Genomic DNA, 18,627 nt, shown 5'->3' with positions numbered 1-18,627 from the left:
GGATTCTATACATGTTGCCTCGTCATTGCCTTTAAAAGGACTTCTATCTCTGTGGTTGCTTTTTCATGGTGTCGCTCATATCACATGGTTTAAAGAAATGGCCTATAACAGGCGTCATCGGAGCAGAAGGCGCTGGTCAGGATTATGAGTTAACTTAAGGGTTAGATGGCATCCTCGAGGCATTGCAGATGAAGCTATGTGATGTTAAGAAGGTAGTGAGAGACCGGAAAGCGTGGCGTGACATGGTCCATAGGGTCATGAAGAGTCGGACACGACTGAACGCCTGAACTGAACTGAACTGAAGGGCACGTTTCTCTCGCGGTTTCCTTCCAGTGCAAAAAGAGAGATGAAAGATGGGTTTTTAAATTTAACGAGGTACTTATTTCAGAGTCAGCCATGGATAGTGAAAACGTTGCAAGAGAAATTCAGGGTGCGTTTTAATCCCTGAAGCACATCGAAAGCTGTGATCTATTAAGGTCCAATACCCTTCGCCATTGTACGCACTGCAGGACCAGAGTCATAAACGGTAGTAACATGTTTCGCTTACGCGTGATGTGTTTTTTGAATGGCATTTGCCCTTTTTTTTCGTTGCGCGTTAAAGTCATGACCATCCGCCTCGACTGTTTGCGGCCATAGCAATCGTATTACTAGCACACTCAAGATTTTCTCTGATGTGGGTTCAGACCTGTGAAACCTTTTCATATGATCGGTGACAGCGTTCTGTCTTTGTGTCTCGCAAGGCGGAAAAATGGTAATGTTTTCACCTGAAAGTATTTCATGGCTTTAATTTTTTGTTACCGGCGTTTTCTTTGGCATTAAGTTAAAGCTAGGATATTTTGTATGCGACTCGAATATCAGGCCATTGTTTTTATTTTTTCCTATGGTGTATGAAGGCAATATTATTTTAATATTTTTCCGCACTTCGCTCGATCATTTTTTTGCAACACTGGCGTGTATCGCAAATTTAAGAGAATATCTTGCTAACGACTTCGTCTATAGCCTCTCATTTGTAATTACCACCACTATGAGTTCAAAACTAAGGGCATCGTGTCAATAAAATGATAGACACAGAGTTGCAACAACAGTCCTTTCCATGACCGTCACAAGCAAAGAAGAAATAACAGCTTACTACTGAAAACTAGGTAGTTAAAACTTCAGTACTATATAATGCGCCGGTAAGTGGATAACAAGATCTAGATTTCTTCAAATAAGCCCAAGCACTACCCCCGGCATACAAGGTTCAAAAACGCTTGTTAGGTATCTCAGTGACTTACAAATAAAGCGTCAGCATATCCGGAAATTGTTCGTGTTTTTCTGTCTTTCTTGCATGTCCTGTTTTCCGCCGGAACTTTCCTCGCCAGAACAAATGATGCAGAAGTAATAACAAGACGTCAGTCAATAACAAACATATTCAAGTCTTTCGTGCCCTATGTAAACTTTATAAGTGTATCATGCCTGCCAGACTTGATGTAGATCAATATAATATTGTTATTAATGTGACAACAAAAATATTCTAGCTACGTGCAGAACCCCCTCTCATCAATAATGTTTTAGAATGCTAACATTCCCAAATACTCTTTGTCATGACTACCAAATAGGCAATAAACAGCCAGTAAAAGAAGCTGCGAGCGTGAATCTGAGTCGTTACGAATGCCACATCGCCACTTTACTCATGCCGCGTGCATGAGTAATTTCATCTCCCATGCGATGCTAGTTACCTTCGCTACTGCTAATAAAAGCTGCATGTTGATCTTTTTATCCAATCGTTGAGGATAATCCGGCGCCGGCGTATCCGGAAAATAGGAATTGGTTGATAACGTTTAACGTCACACATCATTAATTTCAGTCGTTCAGTCATATCCGACTCTTCGTGACCTTATGGATCATGTCAAGCCATGCTTTTCGGTCCCTCACTATCTTCCTAACATCACATTACTTCATCTGCAGCGCCTCGAGGATGCCATCTAACCATCGCGTTCACTGCCTACTCCTTCTCCAGCGACCCTCAACCTTTCCCAACATCAAATCTTTCTCCAGCGATTCCCCTCTTCTCATCAAATGACCAAAGTAGCTGAGCTTTAACTTTAGAATTTGACCCTCCAATGAGCAGTCAGGGTTTATGGTCGACAATATCGACTGATTTGATCTTCTGGCAGTCCAAGGAACTCTCAAGAGTCTCCGCCAGCACCATAATTCAAACGCATCAAATCTTCGGCGGTCAGCCTTCTTCACAGTCCAACTCTCGCATCCATACATCACAACTGGAGAGACCATTGCACGAGTTATACGGATCTTGGTTGGCAGAGTAATGTCCCTGCTCTTTACTAGGCGCTCAAGGCTAACCATGGCTCTCTTTCCCAGAAGCAGGCGTCTCCTAATTTCATGGCTGCAGTCTCCTTCCGGGGTAATTTGGAGCCCAAGAAGAGAAAATCTGTCACAGCTTCCACTTCTTGTCCCATGATGTTCCAGGACTTGATAGATAGGGCAAGACGCCATGATCTTTGTCTTTTTAATGTTCAGTTTAAGCCCAAACTTCTCACTCTCTTCTTGTACGCGCATCAGAAGTCTCTTGAGTTCCACTTCACTTTCTGCCATTAAAGTGGTATCATCCGCATATCTAAGGTTGTTGAACGTCACACATAGAGCGCAGAAATGTAAAATTACATGTTTGGGCGGAAACTAAAACTTAGGGAACATAAGAATGCAATCGAACTCAGCACCCTCGGAGCCCGACACCGACAAGCTACCTATAAGTCACTTCGGTATTGCTTCTGTATTGCATTTAATCGAAGCACAGCAAAGCACGGGCTTCTGGCCTTCTTCACCACGCCGCAACACGCGGCCAAGTCATACACAGTTACGCCAGCATGCTGCTATCCCAGCGCAAGGCCTCGCAAGCACATTCGTACGGCTTGTTAAAGCAGGGCTTAACATTTATCTAGTGCGGTTTATAATATAATCTGGTAGCTCACGACATCTTGACGACTATTTATGAAGGCGCCATCTCGCAGCCATGCATGAAATTATTAAATCGCGGAAGATTTGAACCAGCATCTTAAATTTCCACTGGTGACCGTGAAAGCACCATCTCGCAAGCAGGCAGAAGGCCGCAGAACGCCCAAACAGTTTAACCAACAGCTTGAATTATGAACTATAAAATTTGAAGCGCGTGGATGTGAGTGAGAGAAGACTGCACGCGAACGAGAGTCCACAAGATAAACTTGCACCGGGTAGCCGATCAGGCGCTCATGCCTCAAATTATCCTCAGATTATTCGAGTACCAGTTTCTTCACTTGATTTAGTGCTTTTTCCTTCAAATCATATAAGGCACACAAACTTTATGCTGCATCTCATATGTATCCGTTTTGGAAATCATTTACTACGCCATTTTGCATTGCGACCTCACTTATTGTTTCAACTTATGGGCTTGTATACCTTCAAGACATATTTGGATCCTAAAATACGCCATCAAAAACGGGTGTTACGTATTATATGACCTTCTCTAACAGATAACAGCCAAGCCGTCCACTGTATCAGGGACCTAAAATACTTCCATTCATACTTGTATTTCTGGTAAAGATGTCAGTAAGTTTATAACATTGTCTCCAATAACCACCCACTGACAATCCATGTTTTTGCTATGCCTAAAAGAAACAGCAGGAATACAAGTCCCCTTAACTTTAATCTTCCATTAACAAATTGATATTATGGTCAGCGAGTGCTGCAGTTTTATGGTGCAAAAGTATGGAACGATATTCCACTTGAGGTGAAAGCATACAACATTGGTTATTCCGTAAAAACGTTTTCTTGATATGCTGTAGACACTAGCAGTGTTTTCTTAATTTTGCATTACTAGTCTGCTCTCTGCTGCCAAGCTTGTATGACTATGGGCCCGAACTAGCTTTGGCTATGGACCCAACAGTTTTTGATTTATGTTTTTTTTTTTTTGCTAAGTAAAAAACATTCTTCGTGAAATATATATGTATATATATATGAAGGAAAGAAGCCAACAGTCGGCGAGGCCAAGGAAAGTGTTGGGGATGGTAATTTATGTCTTTTTTTTTAATGTTGACTTGGATAATCACAGAAATTAGTAATGTGATCTATTTGAGGGGAAAGACCATCCCCAACACTTTCCTTGGCCTCGCCGACTGTTGGCTTCTTTCCTTCATGTATTATAATGAGCACCCTCATTTCCCCTTAATTGATCTGCTTGTAGCTTACGGGGGTCTCGGTTCTGGCAGTATGGAAGCCATAGGTAGCGTAAGAGGGTTCTAGCACAGCTGTCGCCCTCGCTCTTGATCACGTTCTACGTGACGCTGGCGGTAACAAAGGACGTCCCACGTCCGCCGCTATGGCTGAGGGTGGCGCTGGTGAACACTCTCAAGGTTCGTATACAGACAACATAAATACCCAAGAAAGTAGCAGGGGGGACAGCGGCCGATGTAGCTCAGTTGGAAGAGCACCGGACGCGTTATTCGGAGGTCGTGGGTTCGGATCCCACCATCGGCACGTTGTTTTTTCTTCTACATTGTTTCTAATTATCTTTCCCCTTAAATAGATCACATTACTAATTTCTGTGATTATCCAACTCAACATTTAAAAAAAAGACATAAATTACCATCCCCAACACTTTCCTTGGCCTCGCCGACTGTTGGCTTCTTTCCTTCATGTATTATAACGAGCACCCTCATTTCCCCTTGATTGATCTGCTTATATATATATATATATATATATATATATATATATATATATATATATATATATATATATATATATATATATATATATATATATATATATTGTCACGTCTCGACAGAACGCCAAGGAGGGTCGAAATATAAGACGGCTTGATTATTGGCCTAGAACGAGTCTTGCGATCAAGCTTCCTCCTTCTTCTTTCAGCTCGCGCTTGTGTTGCCATAGTCGTCATCTTTTGCGTCGTCTTCTATGCGGCATTTGCCCCCTTCTTAGGAAGCATCGTCCCGATGAGAACAAAAGGAAGTAGGAGGTTAAGGTCAGACTGAGTGGTATGGCTTCATACGCACGACGTGGACGACGTCAGCTTGGTGTTGGCGTCGCTTTGATGTCGACACCCCGTCTGGCATCACCTCATAAGTGACGTCGGTTAAACGTCGCTGAACAACATAGGGTCCAAAGTATCGTCGCATTAGTTTTTCGGAGACTTCACGGCGGCGAATAGGTGTCCAGACCCACACTTTGTCGCCAGGTTCGTACATTACATGCCGGTGTCTCTGATTGTAGCGTTGTGCATCATGCTCCTGCTGATTTTTGATCCGCACACGAGCTAGTTGGCGAGCTTCCTCTGCACGCTGAGCGAATTCCTCGGCGTCCTGATCGAGATCATCGGTGTCGGCATTCGGGAGCAACATTGCATCCAGCATAGTTGTTACTGGTCGCCCGTGAAGGAGGCTGAATGGTGTCATGCGAGTGGTGTCTTGGCGGGCCGTATTGTAGGCGAACGTGACGTAGGGAAGTATTTCGTCCCAATTCTTGTGGTTTACGTCGAAGTACATGCAAAGCATGTCTGCGAGGGTCTTATTGAGGCGTTCCGTCAACCCATTGGTTTGAGGGTGATAGGCAGTAGTTTTACGGTGACTGGTACCACTGAGGCGAAGAACGATTTCCAAAAGTTCGGCCGTAAATGTAGTTCCTTGATCAGTTATAATAAGTGCCGGAGCGCCATGCCTCAGGACAATGTTCTCAACGAAGAACCTAGCTGCTTCGGCGGCGGTACCCCTTGGCAGAGCCTTGGTCTCCGCGTAGCGGGTCAGGTAATCAGTGGCGACAATTATCCATTTATTCCCGGCTGTAGACGTCGGAAATGGTCCCAGGAGGTCCATGCCAAAGATGAGGTCTTTGCAGCAGTCAGGGAGAATAACGAAGCTGCCAACGAACACCGCGTTTCCTATTCCTATCCGGGCAGTGCATTTCCCTGTCGGTGCCAGTAGCTGACCCCCAGCACTTCTTATTACTGGCCCAGTCCATTCGGGTTTTACTTTGCGCAGGGTGTCGGCCAGTTTCTGGCTAATAATTGAAAAATCTGCCCCGGTATCCACCAGAGCATGTACCGCCAGCCCATCAATGGAAACGGCGAGGTCAGCGCTAACAAAATTATCTGGGTTGATCGTCCCTTTCGGCATTTGCGGCGGAAGCGCGACAAGGTCGGCGCTGTCAGCTTCGTCGTCATGGCTGATCATCTGGTACGGCATTTTCGGCGGTAGTGCGGAAATGTCAATGTTAGCGGCGGCGTCAGAAGCCCGGGTTGTCGGCAATTGCGGCGGTGGTAACGGTTTCGACACTTTTAGACTGGTTGCAACCTCCCCTCGCGAGGTTGCAGCTCTTAGTTTCCCCGGTGAGGGCTAGGAGACCGCCGTCCGCTAATGTCAGTAGTGTTGCGACGCGTCGGCGAATAACGGTGTGGCGATGGGGAGGAGCGGCGGCGGAAGCCCGGGGATTTGGTTTCCCTGCTGACCGGAGGGTCGTCTTCGATTTGGGCAGAATCAGTGTCGAAGCGGCGGCGAGCAGAAGCAAGCGGAAAGGACTGCCCCTCTTCGCGGTGGCGGCAGTACCGATACACATGGCCAGGTTGTCCGCAGTAGAAACAAAGTGGTCGGCTGTCATAACTGCGCCACCTGTCAGTTCGGCGCAGTTGAGAGCGCCTGGGAGGCGCCCACTGAGGCCCCTGGAGGAACCGAATCTCCTGACGGTTCGGTGAGCTCTGTGGGGCGTGGTCTGGAGGTGGGCGACGAAGGACCGCAGCATAGCTCTCGGGCTGCGGCTCGAGGTAAGCTGCAGGAATGTTGGCCGTGCAGCTGATCGGTTTTGGAGCGTGGTATGGTTCGGAAAGGGGTGCCGCGTTGTCAACTGGATGAGACTCGTTGCATGGTGTAGACGGTGATAGGGCGTATCGAATTTCATTCCTCACTGTTTCCATGAGGGCCCCTAATGACTGAGTCTTCGTAGTCGTAATTCGCTGCAGCTCCTCAAGGACAATGCCTCTAATGATGTCTCGAAGAGTGGTCGTATCTGTTGCAGTCAGCGCCGCCGCAGTCGTCAGGGCACAGTTGACCGGTCGGTTGTACTGGCGGCACCAGTCTTGGAGGGCTCGTTCGATAGCCGTAGCGTCCTTAACGAACTCACTCACGGTTTTAGGGGGGTTGCGGACCGAGCCGGCAAACACCTGTTCTTTGACGCCATGCATGAGATGCCGTAGCTTCTTTGGTTCACTCATATCAGGGTCAGCACGGCGAAAAAGGCGAGTCATGTCTTCCGCAAACATAGCCACGCTCTCATTCGGCTTCTGGATGCGCACTTCAAGCAGGCGCAGCGCATTGTCTCGTCGATCCGTTCTCGCAAAAGCATCTACCAGCTGGCGGCGGAAGTCATTCCATGTGGATAAGCTGGTCTCGTAGTTTTCAAACCACGTTCTAGCATTATCCTGAAGGGCAAAATAAACATTGGACAGCTTCTGGTCTGCGCTCCATTGATTGATTTTGGCCACTCGCTCAAACTGGTCAAGCCAGTCCTCGACATCTCCGAACGCGTCCCCGCGAAAGCACTCTGGTACCTTGGTGTTCTGAAGAGTCACCGGCGTAAGGTTGGTATGTGCCATGGCTTGGGGGACATGACGAACTTGGCCGTTTGAAGAAGAGTCGTTCGGCAGATGGCTGTACTCCGGGGCTAGGCCTAGAAGGCGGCGGCTAGTGCGATGGACAGGAGTGTCGATGTCTGGGATCCGCTGTGGACTGCCGGAAGGAGTCTTATGCATACCCCAGCGCGCTCCACCTGTGTCACGTCTCGACAGAACGCCAAGGAGGGTCGAAATATAAGACGGTTTAATTATTGGCCTAGAACGAGTCTTGCGATCAAGCTTCCTCCTTCTTCTTTCAGCTCGCGCTTGTGTTGCCATAGTCGTCATCTTTTGCGTCGTCTTCTATGCGGCAATATATATATATATATATATATATATATATATATATATATATATATATATATATATATATATATATATATATATATAATCAGGTAGGAGTAAATCATAACATAGTAACTGCATTACATTCGAGTGACACAATTTCTCTTTACAGTGCTCTTTTGGAATTCTAATAATGTCGTCAATTTATCTCATTTAGTGCATTAATCTGTGTAACCTTTCAAGGCTTGCCTCTTACAAGCTAAGTGTATTTAGAATGTTTGCAATGCAATTTGAGTGCTATATTGCCGATTTTTACTTTCCATGCAATTTTTGTCATCGAATGCAGGTTTCCAAAGTGGTGCTCTATTGCCAGCGCAGAGAGCTGGCTTGTCACTGGACATTAAGATCATGCCCCAATACTTCAAGGAGTTGGGCTACGAAACTCACATTGTCGGGAAGGTATTATATTCTTTTATCGTTTCTGTAAAAGAGTCAGTATTTTGCCCATAGCTAAGGTAAAACCTTACGTGAGAGATTTAGAAGTGCTTAAATAATAAATAGGCCAAGTAAGCTAAGTTTCGCCTATTAGGCTGAGTTAATTATAAAGTCTACTCAATAATTATTAGGTTTACGTTATTGTAATTACAGCCATTACATGTTCCGGCAGCAAGGTATCGATGTAGTGCGGCCTTATCGATTTAGGCTTACCAAGGCTGATTGTGCTTAACTAGCCGAAAACACGCAGTTCGGCTTATAAAGGCAAAAACGCGCCAATACTTGTTCAGATATGCTAAGACCCGTTTCTCAACCTGCTTTTGACATAGGTTTATTTAGTGCGTTCGGGTCTAATTATTATCAGCTTGCTTATGATCACCATGTTTGTTGTAGTCATCGTCGCCATAGTAAGTGATAATCAAACCTCTGTTGCTGTCAAAGCAATAGTCGGGTATGCGTCCCGAACCAGTACTCGGCAAACTCCATCATGTTGGCTAGAAGTACCTTTGCATGAAAACTTGCAAGTGATAAACGGGTGGATTGAATGGAGCTTCCTAGCTTTCGGCTTTTTGACGCAAAACATACTGAGTTTTCAAATTATTCGATAGATTTCTTTTTTATTCTTGAAAAATACTTCAGTGCAGTCTGTGAAGGTCGGTTGCACAGTTATACAGACATGGAACACATTATTGAGCGAAATGATTGAGTAATGAAGTATCCAAAATTAGCAAAAAAAAACTTTCAGATATGATTCAAGGAGAATTATTAAATAGCGAAATTTAAGGCTGTCCACATTAAAGGTTAGTGGCCTGTTTAAATGTTCCAAATGTGCAGTGCCTGAAAGGGAATACAACAGTCTTTCGTTTGTGCATTTTTTTACATTCGACAGTTTGAGCTACAATAACCAGGGAGAATATATATATATATATATATATATATATATATATATATATATATATATATATATATATATATATATATATATATATATATTGTCACCGACAAACGTGGCAAGCAGGGACCAACCCAGCTGGCCTTTTTAATGAGGCGAAGCTCAAAAACGAGATAAAAGAAGACGACGCTCGTCCGCGTGCCAAGACATGGTTCGGCCTCTTGATGGAGCCAGAAGACGGACAACGGTGTGGCATTGCCCCGTCCCTTCCAAAAGACATCGCCCCGATGCCGCAAATGTAGGGGAACAATATGAAATCAGGGCAAGTTGTACAGGCAAGTCTCTGACTCTGGTTTCGACCCTAGAAACGGTTTAACGGTTAAAATGCGGCTTCATTCCGGCAACGTGAACTATTTCAGACTAGGAGCGGACATTTCCTTGTGGGAACACATCGTAGTTTACTGCGCAGAGATGGCGGATGTTGTCACGTTCGTTAGACGATACCCGATACGGGCGCTGACATAGTTGACGTTGGTCGTCGGCAGCTGTAATTCGATGCTTCGTTAGTAGTGACTGTCGAACATTGGAGGTTGATGCAAAACAGTCGCGGAAGGAATTGACAGGATTCTCTACGCAGTGTTTCTGACTGGCCAAGAGGTCCTGGTTCTCATCGGTCTTAATGGGTGTAGAGGTCGTATTATCGAGTTTCGACGTGTTGGATCAAGCTCACGGGCTTGTACACTCTCCAAGCTCTTTAAAATAAGCGACCATTGTGTTCTCCGGCAAATATTGGGGTTCACGTGTAAAGTTTGTTACTAGCACTTCGGTTTGCCCATGGACAAGTTTGCCAAGGCTCCGAGCTACACAAACTTGCCGAGTGAGAAGCAATGACATGTTCGCTTTAGCAATGCCACGCGTGCAGGTGCTGTGATCATCTTCGACAGTGACGAACTTGCTCTCGCGCGGAAGTATCGTTATGTGGTCGTCACAGACGCACAACATTTTTGTCCGGAAGTCCGTGTTGCTATAAACGGCTCGGTTCGTTGAAAACAATACCATTTGCTGCTCTCGAAGGTGTATAACGGCACCATACTCGTGCAGAAAATCCATGCCGAGAATCTAATCTTTTGACCACTGTTGTAATACGAAAAAGGTTCCACTGAAAATAAAATCGTGGATCTCTATGTCGCAAGTGCACACGGCAATCAGCGTCATCGCATGGCCACCGGTGGTGCGCATCATTAGACCAAGGCGTTAGAACCATACTTAATATCCTGGCTAGCTGGCTGCTCATGATAGAAAAATTACAGGCTATGTACATGGCAATTTAGCCGGCACGGTCCACCAGTGTCACTCACAAACGTGGCAGACAGCAGAACAACCCAGCTGGCCTTTATAATGAGGCGAAGCTCGAGAGAGAAAGTAAAGACGATGCTCGGTTGCGTGCCAAGATATGGTTCGGCCCCTTGCTGGCGCCAGAAGATGGACAGTGGTAGAATTACTATATATTTTTGCCAGAGTTCCACGTCCTTTTTCTTTCGCCGCTAAGCGACCGTGTATCACCGTGAAGTAACCCGACGGCCACTCAGCATGCATTGCATCACCCGTAATCGGTACGGCCTGCCGCGCGGTGTGCGAGCTGTAGCGACGTTGACTTCTTTCCATTAGGACGGCCAACATAATTCCTTCTTGACATCTTTCAAGCATGGATGCTCAGCTTCCGCAAAGACGACGTTTGGCTTCGCTGCACAATTTGGTTGCTTATGTGGCACCTTAGCGCAAAGCCTTTATAGTAACTTTAGACAGCGGTGTGGCAATATTGTCTTATACTTTTATGCGTTAATACTGAAAATTGTTTGGCAACTTTAATTTGCTATTTATTTAATCATTGTGCTACTTGGTGCTTAAAATTTTCGGAAACCCAGATCATACAAAATGAAGCCTCAACAATCCGTGTTGCTGTCAATGAAAGAACAATAGCAACCTTGCGTTGACCGAGTTGAACAAAAAAAAATTACACGTCCAACCAAACGTTCAAAACGTTATTCTAGGTCAACCCTAACAAACTAGTTTACGCACCTCAAGTTTCGGCAGTTCGCCCAGGCCAACAAATTTCATGTTAACACAAAGTAAATGCTTTAGTATCACTGTGAGTATGCTGAATTGTATTCTGTAACCTTTATTCCCCTTTGCATGACACATCAATGATATTTATTCACGTCTGCCTCTATCGCACACTTACTTCCTTGTACAGAGTCGATTAGATGTACTGATTGCTCAGGGGGTGTTTTGGAGCAAATGCAGCACAGTGTTATCGCTACTGCATTTTTTTTTACTTAAGCCGCTTGTGCCTGTGTGATTCTAATGGATGTTCGGCTTCGTTAAACCGCCGGTATTAAGGGCAAAAACCAATATTTGTTTTACAGCGCCACTCTATTTTTCCTTGAGAGCACTACTAAAACGCGCTCTAGACAAGTGTGATTGACTCAGTACGTTTTAGACCAGCATGTTACTACTTCTTGCTCCCAGCGCCCTAACCACTGAGCCACTGTGAAGGGGTTAGGGGCGCCACTGCTGTGCCCAAGGATGCTGGATCCTTTGGGACGTCAAACCCTACAAGTCAAATCATACTTCTTTTCTCCTCGAAGCGGAGTCCCCATCTTTCATGATAGCACTCTCTCATAACACCAACGCATCAGCGCATGAACTAGTTGCCTACAATGCAACAATGGATCGCTTGGTATGTTTATAGGCTCGTTCAAAGCCAGAGCCTTTCTTAGCTTAAGGACTACAAAAGTCTCTGCCGCAAATATCCGCACCGACTGACACATAAGAAATTAAATAAAAAATTAGAGGGTATCTTAAGTGTCTCTTAAGAGGAGAATGGCGAAAGTCTACAAGCCTACCCTTCCTCTCCTATCATTTGCCTCTCATCGTTTGCCTCTATCGGCGTTCGTTTCAGTGCTACCTATATTTAGAATTGGTTTACAGGTAAAGAAAGGTGCAGCATGTGTCACTTATAAGTGGCAAGTGTGAGTTTGGATGGTACACCATCGCTCCTGTCGCGTGGCGTTCCTTGGCGTGCGTTCAAGTTTGGGATTGCAGGCGGCAGGAATGGTATACAAAAAAACTTCTCGCAGACTTTCACGGAATATGACAGATTTCGTGCACAAATCTCGCGAACGCCATTTCCTTCCAGGAGTCAGAGAGGTTTCCGCCTTAAAAGTCGGTTCCCACCGCGAATTCAGCCACTATCCCTCCGGTCCCCAGCCGAGCGTGCTAACCGCTACTCATCGCCGGGCTCGTGAAGAACCCATCGCCATTCACTATGGTTTGGTTTGGTTTGGTTTGGTTCGGTTTGGTTTGGTTTGGTGGGGTTTAACGTCTCAAAGCGACTCAGGCTATGAGAGACGCCATACTGGAGGACTCCGGATATTTCGACCACCTGGGGTTCTTTAACGTGCGCTGACATCGCATAGCACTCGGGCGCCTTGCTTTTCGCCTCCACCAAAAACCGGCCGTCGATTCCGTGCGTCCTTGGGAACAGTAGTCGAGCATCGTGACCACTACGCCACCGTCTAGCGAAAGCATGATATTAGCAATGAGTGATAATGATAATGAGTTAGCGATAATGATAATCATGATTGACATGACAGTGATAGTGCATTTATTTTATAATTATGATAGTAGTCATAGGAATGATGATCATAGTATCGATGGCAATGACTATGCAGTTATTGAAAACATTGCTGTAAAGTGCCTTTTCGCCATTCCGCTCTTTAGCTGACTTAAGCGCAGTAAAGTAATGTTTTCTAGTTTGTCTTCGTACAAATAAATAAAATGCTACGAAGAATTTTTGGCAGGATGTTTTCGCCTCAAAAAGTTACCAAGCGCTAAATAAATTACGAGGACACAGAAAAAAATGCGTAGAACGGGCGTTGTTTTTCATTCTGAAAGGCACATTATACCGTTTGTCTGAATATACGGTAATTTCAGTTCTCACCACAAAGCACCGGACAACTAAACAACCAAGATACTTTGTTTGGCGAGTTGGTACTGTTTATATTAATAATGAACTAAACAACCACGGCAAGTAGTAGGAGGTTCTTGCATACAATCAACGCCCTACGATCTGCACCCTTCATCCCACTGCTCCCGCCTTCTTTCGTCCTAGATGGTTTACTGCCCCTCCTCTTAGCCCTTAGCCCTTTAGCGCTTGTCACATGTCTTATGTGTTCTTCTTTGTCCTTTGTGTTTTTTTGCGCAATTTTTTACCCAATGGATCACCAACTAGCCCGGCAATACGCTCTTCTCTTAGCCCTTCTTTTGTCTCCGGCCGCCTAGGCAGCGTGCTAAGCGCACAGCAGGGTGCGCTTATCGCCAGGCATAATGGAACGTCTACCGTAAGTTTGACACCTGCTGTTGCCGACAAGCAACCGTCGTTCCCGAGAGAGATGGGCTGGCATATGTCAGTCCTGCAACCTACCAGACAATCGCTAATACATAGCGCATCCTGAGATCCATCCTGCAGATCTATGAGCAACCATCTCCAGGCATTTCCTTTCAAATCCTGGCACAACATCTGGCCAAATCCCCAGCTAAGTTAACCAACCCTGCACCATCTGCTGAACTTCTACTGGGAGCCACACTGTCAAGCCAAACTTTCTGCCCGTACCCCTTAAGGTCCTTTAGCTGGAACAGTATGAATCCTGTGCAGTAATCCCGGTCCATCCCCCGACTAGTAGCGGATGTTTAATTGCTCTAAAACAGCTCCAGGGTCAGATGAGCTCACACTCTAGATGCTTCGCAACCTGGACGCCCCTGAGAACGAACGCCTAGTGGCCGTCTTCAATGAGATCTGGGGTAGCTATATCCCGCCAGAAACCTTGAGGAACGCTACCGTCGTCCCCATCCTAAAGGCCTACAAATCTAAATTTCAACCTATACCCTCCTGTCGATTTAACCTCGGCAGCCTGCAAAGCCAACGACCTCGCAGCCCAGGAACGACTCATCTGGATTGCAAAGGCTGCTAGCTTCCTCCCTGGGATGCATAAATAATTTTGGGGGCACCAATTGGCCGCCGATTCAATCGCGGATGTAGTCTCCCCCACAGAAACCCTCAAATATTGTGATATTGCCGCCTTGGTTCTCATAGACGTCCATTCAGCATTTGAAAACCTGCCACGCACCATCATTGATCATGCACTAGGCGACCTTGGTGTGGGCGGAAATGTAGTGTAATTCATCTCGTCCTTTCTCTCCAGCCGGATCTTGCAAGTTTGATTTGGACAAGCGCTCCGCTCCCCTTGCTCAGTCACATTTTTCAAGCCTCAGCGATCAATCCTCAGCCCTTGGCTCTTCAATCTTGTCCTGGCTGGCCTGCCGATCACCATCCCGCCGGAAAGACGCCACAAAGTCTCTTGCAACCTCTACTTGACATTGCACACCTCTGGATGTGGGCTCTAAATAGGCATGTCGTCCAAGAAGGCAATGTAGGGAGCCCTCAACAGCGCCCAGGACTTCTTTGCTTCCAAGGGAATGACCCACTCAGCAACTAAGTCTGAGGTTTTGGCTCTTCATCCCAGACGAACAAATAAGCCGCACCTACTTACTTGGAACCCTATATATTAGAGGAACCATTCTGCTGTAAAATCGTCAGGGGAAATACTCGGGTCTCGCAATCGACTTTTAGCTCACCTGGATCCCTGCAAACAACGCACTCCTGCCTCCCATTGACCGTGTAGGCAGAGCAGTCCAATGCCTTTTGGACCTAGGGCAACGACTGCCCCTTCATCTGGAACCGAAGGCTCTTCGATGCAGCTGCGACATCCATTATCCTCTATGTCCTGTCCTTCGTCTCCCTGAGGCCTACTCGTGCCAATCGACTGGAAAAAGGACCACGAGTTCCTTTTCCTTTCGGACGTTAAGGGACCAGTGAATCAATATGTGCGGTAATATTCTAATGCGGATATTCATAGATGTTGTCTTTGTGAATATTCGCGTCACATTTAATAGCTCTCCGCGCATAAAGTGTACTTTTCGTTATAAAATCAGTTCTGACGTGTTATTAAAAGCAAAAATTTGTATTTTTCAGTGGCACCAGGGTTACTTCACCGAGGATTACATGCCCACGAATCGAGGCTTCGACACCTTCTTCGGCATGCACACGGGACCAAATGACTACTACACTCACATTCTGAAATGGGTGAGGAGCGTGACGCAAACATATTACTTCAAAACATAATGAATAGACACGCGCAATTTCTTTTTGCCAATACAATTTTTGGCAGTCATCCATACCAACCCATAAAATCATTGCTGTATTAAACTGCCTCTCGTTGCTGTGAGTTATGTGTTTTCTGTGTTGAGAGTTATGTCCCATGCAGCTTTGCGCAGTATCCTATTTTCTCTTTCTCTCCCTTAGTATTATTTTGTCTTTTCTCCCGTCTGCCTCTTTTCTAGAGCCAGCAATCTTTGTTTATAATATTGTGCTAGACGCCAGCATGTGACCTTTCGTTTTTATAACGCGTTAGAGATAAATCGTTACCCATAAAGTCCCGCACCGGCGTTGTTGGCGTTGCCGTTGTGAGACAACAATCACGTACATGGCACTTCCAGGTGGTATCAGGCAGCTTTATCTCCGAGCACTGACTCTTCATTACTTTTCGCGACTTAACAAGGCCACATGTTGTCAGAAGGTTTGGGAGCAGCAGCCAACATGTTGTGGTCATTTGAGATGGTAATATCAAGTAGGCAGCAACCTTCTAGCGCTTTAGGGTACCGAGTTAGGCATGCTACGCCTAGGCCACGCAGGCACGTTCATACGACTTGATTCAAGCTGCGCTTTATATGTGGACTGGTAGCCTATGCGCTATCGCGTCATACCCTTAAAGGCGGAGCTTAAGTGTACCCTATAATTTTTCTCTGTTTTCTCTCCGTTCCCGTTTCGCACGCAACATAAACGTCTTGAGCCAAATATTAGCAGACGTTGAAGCCCATGCGATGACCGCTTTGTGCAGGATGGCCACGAAGGACTCGACTTCTGGAAAAACACCCAACCTGTGACGACAGCAAATGGCACATATTCCACCACGCTTTTCACCGAACGATCCAAATTCATCATATCTAACAGAAACAAATCAAAGGTGCAAGTGTGTTGTTTGCTCCATAATGCATCGGGAGTGCAGTTAATTCATTGATAATTTGCGGTCGAAAGCGGCTGCGTTCAGTTTTTTTAATGACCGCCCGTATAAGCTGGAACTGCTGATGTCTTCATTTTATACAATAGCGTATAGAGCTTTTTTGGCCAGAAAGAGGTCGGGGTTGTAGTTTTAGTGGTCGGCACCGGGCGTCGGAAATGATTGAGGATGCGTAAGAAATATTCGTATCATGGTAACTTGTGGTCCTAGTGATCGATGAATCATTGGTTTGTGTTAGGTGATAACGAGTTATGAAAGAACGTAATTAATTGTTAAATTTATTAATGACGCCATCACCAATGCACAGAATGCTTGATTTTGATAACTAAAGAATTAATACGTGTAATTGATCAAATAATTGAAATAATAGGGTGAGAGTGAGGGCTAAACTGCATGCAATACTTGAATTATTTGAAAAGTGAAACGTTGGAAAAGGGAGAGTAAGGAGGTGTTAAATGCTCAGAATCGACAGAACAATGTTTGCCGATTATAAGTAATCAGTGTATAAAAATAAAAAGAAAGAAATATAAACTAATGTTTGGGTTGGTTTGTAGCATTTACCGTCCCAAAGCGACTCAGGCTATGAGAAACGCCTTAGTGGAAAAAACCAAAAATTTCTACCAAAAGTGGACCACAGAGATGGCCTCCGCGGATCATCTGACGCTCTCTTGCCCACGATTGGTCGTGTAAACTCTATAGAATTGTGAACAGCGCCACGTTGGCTTTCTGCAGTGCAATTGTAGAGAGCGGAGCAATCATGGCTCGAGTCACGGCGCTGATGTTACTTTCTCGTTTTAAACAAAAAATGCTCCAATAAAAATCGTGGAGCGAAATTTCAATGAAAATAGCAATGATTTTATTTACAATGTATCTTTCTACTAGATACGCTTCTGCCCGAAAACGTGGCATAACAGACTTTTTGTTTGTTTGTTATATATATTCTATTCTTATATAGTATCAATCATTTATTGAGCTAGCACATATGAAGAAGCGGCAAAACGTGTTATTTTACTCGACAATATTGTCAAAGCGTATTAAAAACTTCTAAAGCTTGTAAAAAGACTGAAAACAACAGCAAAAATACTGCCACTTAACCCATCTCATTGCGCATGTATCTTGTGTCTAACCTCAAATGCAGCCGCTGTTCCTATACCTGGCACATCAAGCAACACATGGCGGCGTTGATCCGAATCCGCTGCAGGCTCCAGCGAAAAATGTGGCAAAATTTCCGTACATCGGCGACCCAGGACGAACAGTTTACGCAGGTAATGAGAACATTCCAGTCACTATGTTTCATAAATTGCATGCATGCGACTAATGAACCAGTTTGCTCCATCCTGGGAGATTCAGGGGCGTTTCCGAGTGAAGTTACGTACCAGTTTCGAGCTTGTCTTCTTTCCGCGTATGAATGATTAATCATCATTCGTAGAAATGTTGTGCCTTCTAATATAAATGAATGGTGGGCTAAGCTGTCATGTGAAGATAAATTCCCCTGTGCTGTTACACCTGTCTTTTATTTCATAACCCTGGCTGTGAACCTATCAGGCAAGCATGAAGTTCATTATTCACTGTGCGACATGTGAAGATCAAGTTATGAGCATAGGAATTTCTGTCGGGCATTGTTGTCGGGTTAACGGCTGCCTTGAAATGAGAAATATCTGCCACTGAGTGTGCACGCACGTAACGTATTTGTTTTTGTGTATTTTTTTTTTTGCCGACTGCAGTGACCTGAAATTAAGGTAACACCGTTATTATATATTAGGTAATTATAAAATCAGAGCTCCTGGCAGAATTCGGGGTTTACTATAATTTACAAATCATGCATTACGACATCCACCGTCACGCTTCTGTGCGTAGTATGCATAGCAATACCGCCACGTGCCTAGCGCCGCGCGACTGCCGTGCTTGGTGCCGACGACGACGAAGTGTTTGTTGGCTCGAGAGGCGCGCTGGTGCTGGACTCTGTGATCGGAACTAGAAGCCGACCTTATTCTCGGGTCCTCGGCTACGTATACCTTCACGGCTCCCTGTGGCTTGAGTCGTGACAACATTGTTGCGCTGAAAATATAGTGCTCTTCTCATTTAGGAAAGGGCTGGACGGA

At 45.3% G+C, this 18,627-nt stretch overlaps 1 protein-coding gene across 2 annotated transcripts in view; it reads left to right on the top strand.

Moving 5' to 3' along the window:
• The window catches only part of LOC146195450 (arylsulfatase B-like), a 32,223-nt gene that overhangs the window by 1,337 nt on the left and 12,259 nt on the right, over positions 1 to 18,627 (top strand). For both annotated transcript variants that reach the window (XM_084596237.1, XM_084596236.1), the window contains exons 3-6: positions 8,286 to 8,398; positions 15,421 to 15,531; positions 16,346 to 16,471; positions 17,664 to 17,790. In XM_084596237.1, coding sequence (XP_084452363.1) covers positions 8,286 to 8,398; positions 15,421 to 15,531; positions 16,346 to 16,471; positions 17,664 to 17,790 — 477 coding nt within the window. The remainder of the gene's footprint in view (positions 1 to 8,285; positions 8,399 to 15,420; positions 15,532 to 16,345; positions 16,472 to 17,663; positions 17,791 to 18,627) is intronic.

Source organism: Amblyomma maculatum, chromosome 3 (assembly GCF_055883805.1).
Source record: "Amblyomma maculatum isolate TAMU_Amacu chromosome 3, ASM5588380v1, whole genome shotgun sequence".
Taxonomy (NCBI): Eukaryota; Metazoa; Arthropoda; class Arachnida; order Ixodida; family Ixodidae; genus Amblyomma; species Amblyomma maculatum.
Note: the sequence above shows the minus strand (reverse complement) of the source record. Positions and strands in the feature narration are given on the sequence as shown.